The sequence below is a fragment of the Geotrypetes seraphini genome, chromosome 3, assembly GCF_902459505.1.
Source record: "Geotrypetes seraphini chromosome 3, aGeoSer1.1, whole genome shotgun sequence".
NCBI lineage: Eukaryota > Metazoa > Chordata > Amphibia > Gymnophiona > Dermophiidae > Geotrypetes > Geotrypetes seraphini.
Genome location: NC_047086.1, coordinates 226,785,053 through 226,800,963, shown reverse-complemented (window position 1 = coordinate 226,800,963; position 15,911 = coordinate 226,785,053). Strand labels below are relative to the sequence as shown.

General features: G+C 44.9%; 1 protein-coding gene across 2 annotated transcripts in view; it reads right to left on the bottom strand.

The window, feature by feature from the left end:
• Positions 1-15,911, bottom strand: part of PAN2 (poly(A) specific ribonuclease subunit PAN2) — a 178,720-nt gene that overhangs the window by 111,259 nt on the left and 51,550 nt on the right. For both annotated transcript variants that reach the window (XM_033939582.1, XM_033939581.1), the window contains exons 7-12: positions 12,584-12,851; positions 10,882-11,224; positions 10,703-10,799; positions 10,501-10,620; positions 9,111-9,230; positions 492-620 (exon numbers count right to left, since the gene is read on the bottom strand). In XM_033939582.1, the coding sequence (XP_033795473.1) occupies positions 492-620; positions 9,111-9,230; positions 10,501-10,620; positions 10,703-10,799; positions 10,882-11,224; positions 12,584-12,851 (1,077 nt within the window). The remainder of the gene's footprint in view (positions 1-491; positions 621-9,110; positions 9,231-10,500; positions 10,621-10,702; positions 10,800-10,881; positions 11,225-12,583; positions 12,852-15,911) is intronic.

Genomic DNA, 15,911 nt, shown 5'->3' with positions numbered 1-15,911 from the left:
ACAAGGATGCATTAAAAGTGTGCTGGCCCTTGACTGTAATACAGTTGCAGGATCATTTGCTCCGTTGCTCTTTTTTCATTATTTTGAAGATCTGTCTTCCTTCTGGCAGCATCCTGAAACCTCTGTATTATTCCAACGTTAAGCAAATTACATATCTGGTTTTTTGGCTGTTATTAATGCACCAGCTTCTCCACAGCTGAAAGACACCACCATTTCATACCTAGCTACTCTTATAGTTAAAAATGAAACCTTAGCACACCTTGCAAAATTAATAGAATTTTATTTACTTGTTTTATTTTGTAAAAGTTTATTTTTAAAGTGAAAAACCTGAAATGCTTCCTTGTTTTAAGCCTTATCTTTAAGCCAATTACTGAAGTATAGGGATGAAATAATTGCTAGTGATCACTGAAAGGATCTTTATAGTTTTATCATTCCTTCACCTCTTCTGCACCCCTGAAATATGCTCTTCATGCTCTGTTCCCTCGTCTTACCTGACAAGGATCTCCTCTGGACAGGTCAAGCATGTGAAAGAGGAAGCCTAGTTCGCAGCCCAAGCAAAATTCCTTCTGGCATAGGTGGTTCTGTACTAGGCAGCGGACTGGCTCCAGCAGATACAGCACCTGGAAGGGACAAACACAACCAGGACAAGTGGGTTTATGGACAAAATAGATGGGATCTTAAATATTTGTGCCCTTGGCTATATATTCTCCTGTGTGTTCTTCTGCTGAAGCTATGAAACCATTTACACAAACTTCTACACATGAGACAATAGGTCTCACCTGCTTATTTTATCTCTTTTAGTCCTACCAGAACAGTCCAGAATCTGCAAGTGTTCTGTATCCATCAACCAACAGGTGGAGACAGAGAAACATAGAAGTATATCCTGCCCCTCATGGACAGTGGGCAGTTCTAGCACTTCAATATTTTGATAAAGCAATGGCACTCTGCTACAAATAACAGTAATCTTCATTCAATTTCCTTTTTTAACAGAGGGATAGCCCTGGGTAAAAATGAGACACTAGAAAAGAAGATGAACTCTGAGAAAGAAGATCAATGTGTAAACTGAACAACAAAATGTCTGAGTAAGGGAGAATAGCTGGACTGGACTGGTGGGTGTAAGAGAAAGAAAATTAGCAGTTAAGGCCTAGTTTCTCCCTCCTTAGTGTTTTTACTAAACCAGTCCAGAGCCTGGCACGGCTTTGGAGCTGTTCTTGGAGGTTACATCCAAGTTTCTTCTTCACTTTACAGATTCGTTTTCATCCATCTAGACCAGGTTGTACAGCCTTCCTTAGGAAAACTGTGTTGCTGGGACGTAAATGTATTTTGTTACAGTGGCTCTCGCCACAGGCCCCATCTATCCCCCAGTGGAGAGCATTAATGTTACAACAAATGTTACTGGAACGCCAGGATATTGTGGACATGTCAACCAAAGCTGGACGGTTGTTCTATCAATGTTGGCATCCTTTTAGTTTAACACTTACTCCTTATGTTCAAAACCAAATTTGGAAAATTTAATGAGTCTACTCTATGCTTTATTTAAATGTTATTTATTTTGAATTACTTGCCGCTGTTGCTGCCCGGGTGGGGTGGGTGGTGGGTGGGGATTGGAGTTGAATAATGTTTATAACTCTGTTTTCTGTTGTATTTTGTACTGCTCTTTGTAGACTTAATAAAAATGATTTAAACATAAAAAAAAACAGTCCAGAGCCTGAGGGACATAAAGGGAGGGGAGTGGTTCAGAGACCCCTGCATCAATTATTGGAAGCTCCAAAGGAAGTCTCTTTTCTAGGAGCAAAATCCCTTAAGGCTAGAGTAGCAGACTTGGAATAGCTGAGGGAGACAGAGATATACAGGAGACTTACAGGGACGTTGTAGAGAAGTCCCACCTCCAGTCTGACAGTCCCTGTGCTGCCTTGGAAGAGGGAGGTCTCCTAAAAGGAGAGCATCACCCTGGTGAAGTAGAAAATAATCCTGTAGCCAGGACCTGCCAACCAGGGAATGCAATATCCTCTCGCACTGAGGATGTGTCTCCAGGGGCTTCTGCCCAGATGGGAAGGGTTAGTATAGCTACTGTATTCAATCAGTAGGCATTTAGATAGCTGGGTGGCATGAGGATTCCTGGTCACTTTCCTGCCTGGTGCGAAGGTAGCAGACCTCACGCATCATGCCAGGAGGAGACAGCTCTATTGGTACATGTAGGTATCAATGACATAGGAAATTTAAGCTCTTAAGTAGAAAGCAGAAATTCAGATCCTCCAGGGTAGCATTTTCAGAAATGCTCCCCATTCCACACGCAGGACCCAAGAGGCAGGCAGAACTATTTAGTAGAGAATGACACAGGGACAAATTTTTCTCCTTCCTCGCAGGAACTCAATTTCCCCATCCCTGTGAGTTTTTGGTGGTTTTTTTTTCAAATTCTTTATTCATTTTTCCATCTAACATCAAGAACACAATATTACATCATTAAAACCCTGTAAACATCTCTTGTATTTCTTTTAACATTTTCTTAAAAACACATTTATACCCTCCCCTCCCACAAACATTTCAATCAAAAATTTAATATAAATATTATCAATTGATCAAACCTTAATATAACTTTATATTTTCTCCCCTCTCCCCTATGTGCAAGTGTACCTTCAATGAATAATGGTGTCTAATCATTGCAATAACTTGTCAATGGCCCCCAAATCTTTTTAAAATTATTATAACTCCCTTTTTGTATGGCAATTACTCTTTCCATTTTGTAAATGTGGCATAACGAATTCCACCAGAAGGTATAATTTAGTCTACTGTAATTTTTCCAATTACTGGTAATATGGCTCTTCCCTCCCTTAATTCCTCCTGCAGTTTACCATCTACTGTATCTCAGTGTCATTAGTTTAAACAGAAGATACAGTAGATCAGGAAAGCACAGTTACTTACCGTAACAGGTGTTATCCAGGGACAGCAGGCAGATATTCTTGACTGATGGGTGACGGCACCGACGGAGCCCCGGTACGGACAATTTTAGAGTGATTGCACTCTAAGAACTTTAGAAAGTTCTAGCTAGGCCGCACCGCGCGTGCGCGAGTGCCTTCCCGCCCGACAGAGGCGCGCGGTCCCCAGTTAGGATAAGCCAGCTAAGAAGCCAACCCGGGGAGGTGGGAGGGACGCAAGAATATCTGCCTGCTGTCCCTGGATAACACCTGTTACGGTAAGTAACTGTGCTTTATCCCAGGACAAGCAGGCAGCATATTCTTGACTGATGGGTGACCTCCAAGCTAACAAAAAGAGGGATGGAGGGAAGGTTGGCCATTATGAAAATAAATTTTGCAAAACAGATTGGCCGAAGTGTCCATCCCGTCTGGAGAATGAATCCAGACAATAATGAGATGTAAAAGTATGAACTGAGGACCAAGTAGCAGCCTTGCAGATTTCCTCAATAGGAGTGGAACGGAGGAAAGCTACAGATGCTGCCATAGCTCTAATTTTGTGGCCCGTGACAGAACCCTCCAGTGTCAGGCCCGACTGAGCATAACAAAAAGAAACGCAAGCAGCAAGCCAATTGGACAGAGTGCGTTTAGATACAGGATGACCCAGCTTGTTAGGATCAAAGGACAAAAACAGTTGAGGAGATGATCTGTGAGGTTTGGTGCGATCAAGATAGTAAGCCAGAGCACGTTTACAATCCAAGGAATGCAAAGCCTGTTCACCTGGATTAGAATGAGGCTTTGGGAAAAAAACAGGTAGAACGATGGATTGATTAAGGTGAAACTCAGACACAACCTTAGGAAGGAATTTAGGATGTGTACGAAGGACAACCTTATCATGGTGAAAAACAGTGAAAGGTGGATCAGCCACCAGTGCATGGAGCTCACTGACCCTCCTGGCAGAAGTGAGAGCTATCAGAAAGACCACTTTCCAAGTTAGAAATTTAAAATGCGTTGTGGCCAAAGGCTCGAAAGGAGGCTTCATTAACGCAGAAAGAACCACATTAAGATCCCATACAACAGGAGGGGCCTTAAGAGGTGGTTTTACATTGAAAAGGCCTTTCATGAACCTTGAAACTAAGGGATGAGCTGAGAGGGGTTTTCCATGGATCGGCTCATGAAAAGCTGCAATGGCACTAAGGTGGACCCTTATCGAAGAGGATTTAAGACCAGAGTCAGATAAGGACAAAAGATAGTCCAATACCAATCCCACTGCTGTAGATATGGGATTATGGTGATGTAACAGGCACCAGGAAGAAAACCGAGACCACTTCTGCTGGTAACACTGAAGAGTAGACGGTTTCCTGGAGGCATCAATAATAGAACGGACAGGCTGAGAAAGGAGAGCATGAGGTGCAGTCAGCCCGAGAGATACCAAGCTGTCAGGTGCAGAGACTGTAAGTTGGGATGAAGAAGCGTTTGCTGATTCTGTGTAAGTAGTGAAGGAAACAGAGGAAGAGGTATGGGTTCCCTGGAACTGAGTTGAAGTAGAAGGGAAAACCAATGCTGTCTGGGCCACCGTGGAGCGATGAGGATCATGGTGGCTTGTTCCCTCTTGAGCTTGAATAAGGTGCGCAGCATGAGCGGAAGAGGAGGGAATGCATAAAGGAAGAGATTGGTCCAATCCAGAAGAAATGCATCGGGTTCCAGACGGTGAGGAGAGTAAAGTCTGGAGCAAAACCGGGGCAGCTGATGGTTGTGGGGAGCTGCAAAGAGATCCACCTGAGGAGTGCCCCATTGGGAGAAAATGGACTGGAGAGTCGAGGGGTCGAGAGTCCATTCGTGAGGTTGAAGAATTCTGCTGAGATTGTCTGCTAAGCAATTCTGCTCCCCTTGTATGTAGACTGCTTTCAGGAATAGGTGACGAGCAGTCGCCCATGTCCAAATCCTTTGAGCTTCCTGACATAAAGGACGGGATCCCGTCCCTCCTTGTTTGTTGAGGTAATACATTGCAACTTGGTTGTCTGTGCAAATGAGAAGAACCTGAGGAAAGAGGAGATGTTGGAAAGCTTTGAGGGCGTAAAATATCGCTCTGAGTTCCAGGAAATTGATGTGGTGCTTCTTTTCCTGGGTGGTCCAAAACCCCTGAGTTTGGAACTCGTTCAAGTGAGCTCCACATGCATAGGGGGAGGAATCCGTGGTGATGACTAGTTGATGAGGAGGTAGATGGAACAGTAGACCTCTGGATAGATTTGATGAGTTCAACCACCAAAGAAGCGACTGTCGAAGAGACGAGGTCACAGATATGTGTTGTGAACAAGGATCCGTCGCTTGTGACCACTGAGTCGCTAGGGTCCATTGAGGAGTGCGCAGGTGGAGACGTGCAAAGGGGGTGACATGCACTGTGGATGCCATGTGCCCCAAAAGTACCATCATTTGATTTGCTGAGATGGAAGTTCTCTGGAAAACCTGCTGACAGAGATGAAGGATGGTGTGAAGGCGGTTTGGAGGAAGAAACGCCCTCATTTGAACAGTATCCAGAATGGCTCCAATGAATTGAAGTCGCTGAGTTGGAATGAGGTGTGACTTGGGTAGATTGATCTCGAACCCCAACAGTCGAAGGAAGGAAATGGTCTGATTGGTGGCTATGTGAACGGACTGAGGAGAAGGAGCCTTGATGAGCCAGTCGTCCAGATAAGGGAAGACTTGAAAATTGTGGGAGCGGAGATAAGCTGCGACCACAATCAGACATTTGGTGAATACCCTGGGAGAGGAGGCTAAGCCGAAGGGTAGCACCTTGTATTGGTAATGATGTTGGTTGACAAGAAAGCGAAGGTATTGTCTGGACATCAGATGAATTGGAATGTGAGTATACGCCTCCTTGAGATCGAGGGAACATAGCCAGTCTTCCTGAGAGAGAAGAGGGTATAGGGTGGCAAGAGATAACATCTTGAACTTCTCCTTGACCAGACATTTGTTGAGGTCTCTGAGATCTAATATTGGTCTGAGATCTCCGGTTTTTTTGGGGACAAGAAAGTACCGGGAATAAAATCCCAGGCCTTGCTGGTCTAGAGGAACTGGTTCGATGGCATTGAGAAGGAGGAGGGATTGAACCTCCTGACCGAGAAGGAGGGACTGAGCCTTGTTGGAAGCAGACTCTTTTGGTAGACTTAACGGTGGAGGAGTCTGAAAGTTCAGGGCATATCCGTGAGCGATGATAGCAAGTACCCACTGGTCGGAGGTAATTGCTTCCCATCGAGACAGAAAAACCTGGAGTCGACCTCCTATGGGCTGAGTTTGAAGGCATGAGGGAGGAAGACTGGCAATGTTCTCGAGAAGAGAGTCAAAAGGGCTGTGTAGACTTAGGTTGAACAGCCGGTTTTACAGCAGGCTGTTGTTGTTGACGAGCCTGTTGCTGCTGTTGACGCTGCCTGCGAGGTTGAGGAGGATGAGTCTGAGCTGGGCGAGCAGAAAACCTTCTTTGATAAGAAGGTTGTTGCCTGAATGGACGAGGAGGAGGAGGCTTCTTCTTGTTTTTCAACAAGGAGTCCCACCTAGTCTCATGCGCGGAGAGCTTTTGTGTGGCGGTATCCATGGACTCCCCAAACAGCTCATCCCCAAGACAAGGCGCATTGGCTAGTCGGTCTTGATGGTTTACATCCAGTTCCGAGACCCGTAGCCATGCCAACCTTCTCATTGCTACAGAAATAGCAGTGGCCCGTGACGTCAGTTCAAAAGTATCATAAATGGAACGGACCATAAACTTCCTTAGTTGCAAAAGACTAGAAGTACATTGCTGGAAAGCAGGAAGTTTACGGTCCGGAATGTACTTTTGAAAAGAGGTCACCTGTTGAATGAGATGCTTCAGGTAAAACGAGAAGTGGAATGCGTAATTACCTGAACGGTTGGCCAGCATGGCGTTTTGGTAAAGGCGCTTTCCAAATTTATCCATGGCCTTTCCTTCTCTGCCAGGAGGAACAGAGGCGTAAACACTGGCACCTACAGACTTCTTCAGGGTTGATTCCACCAACAAGGATTCATGGGGAAGTTGTTGCTTATCGAACCCTGGAATTGGAATGACTTTATAAAGAGATTCCAATTTTCTTGGGGCTCCCGGGATGGTTAAGGGAGTTTCCAAGTTCTTATAGAAAGTTTCCCTCAAGATATCATGGAGGGGCAACTTTAAGAACTCCTTAGGAGGATGATCAAAGTCCAAGGCATCTAAGAATGCCTTGGACTTTTTAGAATCAGACTCCAAAGGAATTGAAAGGGTGTCTGACATTTCCCTTAAAAATTTGGTAAATGAGGAGTGCTCTGGCTTAGTAGCAGGGTCTTGCACCGATACATCCTCCTCTTCAGATGAATAATCTTCCTCGGTACCGAGGTGATCATCCGAGTCATCCCACAAGTCAGGGTCCCGTACCGATTGGAGACGGCCCTGAGAAAGTGGAGTCGAGGTGCCAACATGTTTAGTCTTGCGTACCGATTTCCCCGAACGGTTGGAGACGGTACCAGGAGAGTGTAGAACGGTACGGGGCTCAGAGAACGGTACCGGTTCAGAAGTGTCCGGAGCAGAATGTCGTTTCGGCTCCGCTGAAAGAATAGGCATGGACATGGATTTGTGCGGTGCCGACAAAGTCGATGTCAATAAAAGGGGTTGATCGACGGTCGGCACCGAAGGCTCACTGGGTACCGACACTGGAGGATTCGGTGTCAACAGAGCCGGGAGCAAATGTTGTAGTTGCTGTTTAAGCTGGACCTGGAGGATAGAGGCAATGCGCTCATCCAACGTAGGTCCCGATTGCACCGGTACCGGTCTTTTCTTGCTCGGTACCTTCGGTGCCGCTCGACGCTCGGGTGAAGTCGATGCCGATGACGAGGCAGTGACTTCAATGGGAGCGGAGCGTTTACGGGGCCGGCGCTCAGTCTGCAGGACTTGGCTCACTGCATGCTCGACTGGTGGCCCTAGGACAGTAGGGGAAGGCTTCTTAGCCGGCTTACCTACAGGGACCGACGTCGGCGATGTATCTGTCGGTGCCGAGACAGTCGGTGTCGATTTGGAGGAAGTTGCCGATGTCGATACTGGTGCAACTTCCATGTCGGTGCCGAACAGAATTCGTTGTTGAATTTGTCGGTTTTTTTAAAGTTCTTTTTTGTAAAGAACTACAGCGGGTGCAGGTGTCAGCCCTATGGTCCGGACCCAGACACTGAAGGCACCACTTGTGCGGGTCGGAGAGAGATATAGGGCGCGCACACCGCTGACACTTTTTGAAACCCGGTGACGGGGGCATGAAGGGAAAAACCGCTGTAGCAAAATCGAAGCCGGAGGCTTCGATGGTGCCAACAGGCCCCGCCGGGGTAGTCAAGAAAAAGTGAAAAAAATAAAACAATTTTTTTTTTTTTTTTTTTACAAACGGTAAAAGAACAAGAAAGAGAAAAATACGCGCGAGCGGGAAGGCAAGTGAACAGTTAAGGAAAAAACTTCCAACAGCCGTTGGAAACACGCGTCTTCTTAGCTCCGCGGAATTAAGAAAACTGGGGACCGCGCGCCTCTGTCGGGCGGGAAGGCACTCGCGCACGCGCGGTGCGGCCTAGCTAGAACTTTCTAAAGTTCTTAGAGTGCAATCACTCTAAAATTGTCCGTACCGGGGCTCCGTCGGTGCCGTCACCCATCAGTCAAGAATATGCTGCCTGCTTGTCCTGGGATAAAAACAGAATCAGCAGTCTGATAATGTATGTAGAGCATCTACCAGGTACATCCACATAGCTGCCAGATTTGTAGAAAGGATTTTGTGATTTACTATGGGTAAGGAGGGGTACTGGGTGTGAACTAATATAAACACTTCCCTACAGAATAAAGTACTAAAAAGGAAGACAACAAAAGCTCTTCTATGTACAGAATGATAAGTTTACAGGTTCTATGGCTGAGAAACAGTCTTAAGAAGCAGAAAAGGATCACTGAGCAAACGGATGAGATGCTTGATCCTTTTTTACCATCATCTGCATTAAACCATTAAACCATAAAGTTACAGTAAATACTAAGGGCAAGTTGGGATGTGACAGGAACTCTGTGCCTCTAACCCATATCCTGCAGTTTCAATGGGAATGGAAATATAGTGACAGTAATCTCTGTGCCTCTCACCTTATCTTACAGTTGAAGTAAATGTTGAAAAGAGGAAAGAGTAACCCTGTGCCCCTCACCTGTATCATGCAATTGCAGTAGGCATTGGGAATGTGAGGTTCTAATCCAGCAAACAGAGTCTTGTTGTAATGCTTAAAGTCAAAGGCTTCCAGCCCCAGTTTGGAGTATTTTATTGTGACCTGAAGAAAACAACCTTTTGTTAGTACTGTACAGTTTGTATCTTTGAGCAGTACTTCTTGGCTGCTGGAGACAGTGCACTGCAATCACCTTAGAAACCCACTGCTTGTTTTAGGAATAGATAAGTCAATATTCAGCTGGCAATGTGGAGGGTTGGTTGTTCTGGTGGGGGGTTAGTGTATTTTTTTTTTTTTTTTTTGGGGGGGGGGGTTCTGTCCATCACTGCCAATTTAGATTTGGATACTCAATGTTGGGTCATGACCAGGAAACAGGCCTGAATATTCAGTTTAGAGGTGACACCCAGAAGTTATCAAGTATGGCCATATTTGGTGCAGTACCCACATAGCTAACAGAGCATAGTTAGGACTGCTGTTTAAATGGCCCTATTTGCCTGGTTAGTTATATGGACATCAGCAATGAATACTGCCAGTACCTGCATAACTTTCAGGACCATAATGGCACTTCAGTGCCATGGTAGTCAGATGGGATTTTCCATGGCATTGCTTGGATAAGTGTCACTGAATATCCACTCCTGTGGCACTCAGCACAAGTTAACTGGGCAAGAGTGTGAAATCATTTTAAATACTGGGCCCAATATATCTTACAGGCTATCTTCACCATCCATCAAAATCCCTATTAATAACTCCGTGTAATTATCACTGGACCATCAGAATAATTGGGAAAATGGCAAATTCAACAGTACACTAAAAACAGCACCAGGGGTTTCATAGATTGGGATAGCAAAGTTCACATTATTAAATGGCCTGACACGGGCTGTATTCCAGCATCAGAGGTCCATACAAATTTAATCAGAGGATCAATTGACCAGATTGTGGAAAAGAACACTTCCAGCAGAGCTCACATAAATTTGTGTTTTTTGAGAATTCACACAATCTAGTCAATTGATCATCTGATTAATTTTGCATGGATCCCTGATGCAGGCACGGTTTGCTGAAACACAGCCTGTGTCAGGTCATTTAATAAAGTGTACTCTGCTATCACAATTTACGAGGCCCCTGTACAGTACAGTACTTTGATTCCCTCTTCTCTTTGCCGAATTCAACTGTAAAACAATGATAGAGTTTGTACTGTACTCACAATTTTCCTGCTGTATATCCTTATGGCCAGTCCTGAGCCTCAAGAACCCCCCACACTTAAAAAGTACTGAGCAGCAGGACTGCTTACACAGGTCCACAAAAATATATATGCTATAGGTCAAGGAACTGAAAGAAAACTATTAATGTTTAACTGCAGACATACATTAGCCCTCACCTTTCGATATTTCTTGGCCACCATGTAGAGATGTGGCTCCTCCTCCCTTCCAAGTGGGGACTCCGGCACTTGGCTGAAACTATCAAACTCGTTCTCCATTTCCTTAAGCCGATAAGGGACCTGTCAGTAAACAATGTAACAACTTGATCAGTGCTAATGAAACATTAATCAAGAATCCAGAAGTACCCCCACCAGCACACACCTGGTTTCGGAGCTTAGTTCTTGGGTTGGGTGCATACCCGATGAACCCTACTTTCTTCATGGTGCGTAGGATCTCAGGATCCACAGGTGGGGCACGCCTATAAAATAAAATACAGAATGAAAGCAAAGCAGGGAGTAAGAGAGCTTCCATTTCGGGCGTTGCTGTGTCTCAGTGTGTACCTGGGTGCAGGTGTACAGTTGGCAGCAGGCCAGTCTGAGAGGAGGGCCTCACTGATGAGCGGTGTGGGGATAAGGGATGGGGGCATGAGGTCTTGGTTCCAGTCCAAATGTGGCAGATTCTCCACCATGCAGGGAAGAGCAAACTCAGTCTCACGGGAGAAGGCATTGAAGTTGACCTCAGGCGAGTCTGCCCACAGGTGCACACAACCCTCCGAATCCCCAAACACAAGTGCCTGCTTGCTGGCTGAGACATCAAAAGTCATCACCAGTTGCCCCACTGTGTTCAGATGAAAGATGTCTGCGGGATTGGCAAGGCCTGTGGGCTCGCAGAACTGACATTGCCCTGCAAGGACACAAATTATTCTCGGATCAGAAATACGAGATTAAACTTTCAGCTTACCCCCTAGCCAGCCTTACTGAAGCACTCTCTCCTCTATTGGTGTATTGGATGTTTGCAATCTACCTAGGTTCCAGCAATTTCATGGCAAAAGTACATGAGGAACACACTACCACTTCTACAAAGACCCCCAAGGATTCCTAATACTCCTGTAGGCAGCTCTTATTTAAAATTTCATAACCTGCATTATCTATAAATCTAAGCTCCCTGGCAGTTCAGATAGGCTCAGAAAACATCCAGGAACAAAGCTCAAGATCAAACAAAGATTGATTTACATATCTTCTTCTGAGAATGAAGGTTGACAATTTTCAAAATCAGTTGAAATCTGCCTTCTCCCCCTTAATACAAGTAAAAATGCCCAAATATTGGTCACAATGTAGTACTTTGCCAACAGCCAAAAAGGGGCATGGTTAGAAAAGGAGACAATGCAGAGGAATTTAGTTTTACGAGCCTTGCATGCACTTTCTCATGGGTACATTTGCACATGTGGGGAGAGGTGGATCCTGTTTCTGTGGCCAGTCCAGTTTTCAAAGGAAAAATGGGCTTTTCAGGTATCTGAAAGATGGTCTGATAATGTGCTCAATAAAACCCAAAGGAAGGGCATCACAACTCTACACAAACAAAATCTAAAAGACAACAAAGTAGAGGTGGACCAAAGAATCTCCAGTAGGGAAAGGGTTATAATTTCTACTTTAATGGATTATATGTATAAGAATGTCAAGTGCTGTATATTTTATTAGTAATGTAATGTTTTAATATTAATCACTTGTTTGTCAGTTTTAAAATGAATAAAGAATTAAAAAAAAAACAAAAAACAAAGAATCTCCAGTAGCCAGGGATAAAAAAACTTGTTTAATGAAGCACTAATCTTTAAAAAGACTCAACACAGGCTGTGTTAGGGGTCAACAATATTCTGTCAAATGTGTAACAAGTGTGGAAAATGCAGTTGTAACAGCATCCAGACTATGAAAGCAACTGGATATACCCTTTCAGCAGCATCAAGGACTCAAAACAACAAAAACTCTTTGTCAGGTCTTTTTAAAAATAAGTGCTTCATTGAAAGAGGTTTTTTTATCCCTGCTGCTGGAAATTCTTTGGTTCAATCCTACTTTGTTGCCTTTTGCTTTCTGATAAAGTGCTCAACACTTCACATTTCATCTTCACTTAACTGCTTGGCCAAATCAGTTGGGATGCTAGGACTGGAATACAGATGTATAGACCAGAAAAGCACCACTGTAATTATTCTCACAATACCATTTGCCCCATTTGGTCAGGATGTTAAAGGGAGAAATTACACAAACCCACCTGACTGAGAGATGATGGCGAGCCGGGAGGTGTAAGTAGGGATAAAGCGAACAAACAGGGGGTGGACATGCACTTGCAGAGGGGTGATGGCCCGCATTGTGCGCAAGTCATAAACCTTTAGGAAGCGGTCACAGGCCAGGCCATTCATGCGGCTGGAGAAGCCGCAGGTTACCAACAGATTCCCATGCACATCAAAATCCGACAGGCTCCCTGAGTATGCATCAAATTCTTGTTCTGCTTTAAATGTGCGTAGGTCTCGCAGTGACACCTGGGGAGGGAGAGAACAAAAAGTTCAGAAACAAGAGATACGCAATGACATTTTTCTTTGGCCCTAAAATATTATGCAGCCACATCTGCTTTCTTTCTACTGTCTTCCAATTATACTCCCAGCCTACTTTTCTTGACACAAGAGTTTATATTTCTCACATTTTTGGATTACTGGTTGAGTTGCAGATGAAAAAGATGTCCAAGGCGGGGACGTGGGTGAAGGTAGTGAGACAGGTAAGACCACCATATGATAACGTGAGATTGTGGGGCGAATGGGAACCACGATTAAAGACAATAAAGTTTGAGAGTGCGGAAGAGGCTGTATTGGGGTGGCAATCCACCCTGTTGAGTGCCTTAGATGTGGTGGCTTCGGTACAAAATAAGGTGGTGAGGGACGGTGAGAAGAAACATAAATGGATGACAGATGATATCAGGTCATGGTATAGGGAGTTACGGAAGTTAGAGCGTAGGTGGAGAAAAAGGAGGACATCTGAGAAGGAGGCATTATTTCGATCATCAGCCCATGATTTCGAGGTGTTAGTCCAGCCAGGAAAAAAGTAGTATTATAAGCAGAGGGTTATGAATAAGCCACAGGAGCTTTTTCAAGTTGTGAGGAATTTGAGTGGTGATGGGTTAAATGGGCTGCCCCCCTGTACATTTTCTGCAGAGGAATTTAACAGTTTCTTCACTATGAAAATTGTGCTCATCGCGAACACTCTACCAAAGGTAGGAGAGGAGCGATTGTTGAACTGGGTGGCTGATGAAGGAGAGGAATGGAATGAGTTTCAGTGAGTGGAAGAAGAAGATAAGGGTTGCATCGAGTTCTTTTGTAGACCAACGCAATCCTCAGGAGATAGTTGTCCGATAGAGGATTTGAAGAATTTGGCAGGAAAGGTGGTCCCTGTACTCTTGAGAGTTATTAATGTAATTCTGGAGAAGGGTGAAATTCCAAATTCACTGAAAATTTCAACGATTAAACCGCTGATGAAAGATAAAAATGTAGGAACATAAGAACATAAGAATTGCCGCTGCTGGGTCAGACCAGTGGTCCATCACGCCCAGCAGTCCGCTCCCGCGGCAGCTCCCAAGTCAAAGACCTGTGCCCTAACAGAGACTAGCCCTACCTGCATTTGTTCTGGTTCAGCAGGAACTTGTCCAACCTTGGCTTGAATCCCTAGAGAGTGTTTTCCCTTATAACAGACTCCGGAAAAGCATTCCAGTTCTCTACCACTCTCTGGGTGAAGAAGAACTTCCTTGCGTTTGTACGGAATCTATCCCCTTTTAACTTTAGAGAGTGCCCCTCTCGTTCTCTCTTCCTTGGAGAGAATGAACAACCTGTCTTTATCTACTAAGTCTATTCCCTTCATTATCTTGAATGTTTCAGTCATGTCCCCTCTCAGTCTCCTCTTTTCAAGGGAAAATAGGCCCAGCTTCTCTAATCTCTCTCTGTATGGCAACTCCTCCAACCCCTTAACCATTTTAGTTGCTCTTCGAGTAGTACCGTGTTCTTCTTCATGTATAGCGACCAGTGCTGGACGCAGTATTCCAGGTGAGGGCACACCATGGCCCGGTACAGCAGCATGATAACCTTCTCTGATCTGTTTGTGATCCCCTTCTTAATCATTCCTAGCATTCGGTTTGCCCTTTTTGCCGCCGCCGCACATTATGCAGACGGTTTCATTGACTTGTCGATCAGTACTCTCTTTCCTGGGGGGTCTCTCCAAGTACCGCCCCGGACATCTTGTATGGGATTTTTGATACCGACATGCATTACCTTACACTTATCCACGTTGAACCTCATTTGCCATGTCACTGCCCATTTCTCGAGCGTGGTTATGTCGCGTTGCAGATCTTCACACTCTCCCTGCGTCTTCACTATTCAGAATAACTTCGTATCGTCTGCAAATTTAATCACCTCACTCATCGTACCCATTTCCAGATTGTTTATGAATATGTTGAAGAGCACGGGTCCAAGCACCAAGCCCCGCGGCACCCCACTGGTGACAATTCTTCCAGTCTGAGTATTGTCCATTTACCCCCAATTTATTTCTTAACCCGCTCACAAATTTAAGTAATTTCTGCCCAATAGCGTCTTTAGTGGTGGCTAAGATAATGGAACAGGTGGTCTATTTCCAACTGGATCAGTTTTTGCAAGATCATCAATATGTGTTTAGAAAATATCATAGTACAGAAACCCTGTTGGTGTCCATGTTTGATGAATGACGAACTGAGGGTGGGTTTGGATGAGGGGAAACAATTCTTGGTTATGTTTCTTGACATCTCGGCAGCATTTGACACTGTGGACCATCTGATATTGTTGAAAAGATTGAGGGAATGTGGGATTTGCAGGTCGGTCTTGGCTTAGTTCGAATCTTTTTTGAGTGGGAGAAAGCAGGAAGTTCTGATGGGAGGTAAGCTGTCGAGCCAAAAGGAAGTGACCCAGGAATCAGCTCTATTAGCAGCTTTATTTATCAGCTGTGTAAATTGTTGACAGATCTCAGTGTATCCTACCGACTGTACACCAAAAAATGGTACTGGGCAGGATTTTTTGCCCAATTCCCAGACCCACATCAGTTCCCCAGCCCTAGAAGACCCAGAGGAGGCGAAGCTAGGGATCCCGCCCCCTTCCTGCGTGTGTCACGGCAAGCAGTACGTGGACACTTTCCGTTGGCAGTCCGGCACAATCCACACATGAATTCATCTGATCAGAGCCTGAGGATTTTTTGCAAAATCAAGGGGTTATGAGGCAGAAAAAAAAGATTGATAAAATCCAAGATGGCCACACTAGAAAAATTGCACCAATGACTTCTGTATGGGGCGCTGTGTTCCTCTGCTAAGTAGGAGGAGCAGAAAATAATGTGTGTGGCTTACTGCAAGACCCAGTTCATAGGTACAGATTGAACAGATTTTGGAGTGGATGTAACAGAAATATGGGTTGGGTGTAGGGATGGGAACAAAAACTGTAGGGATGGTAACAATATAATGGGGATAGGGCGGGGACAGATTAGAATGGACTGGGGACAGGTTGGGATAGGGAACAAATTATGACACTTGAACAGGT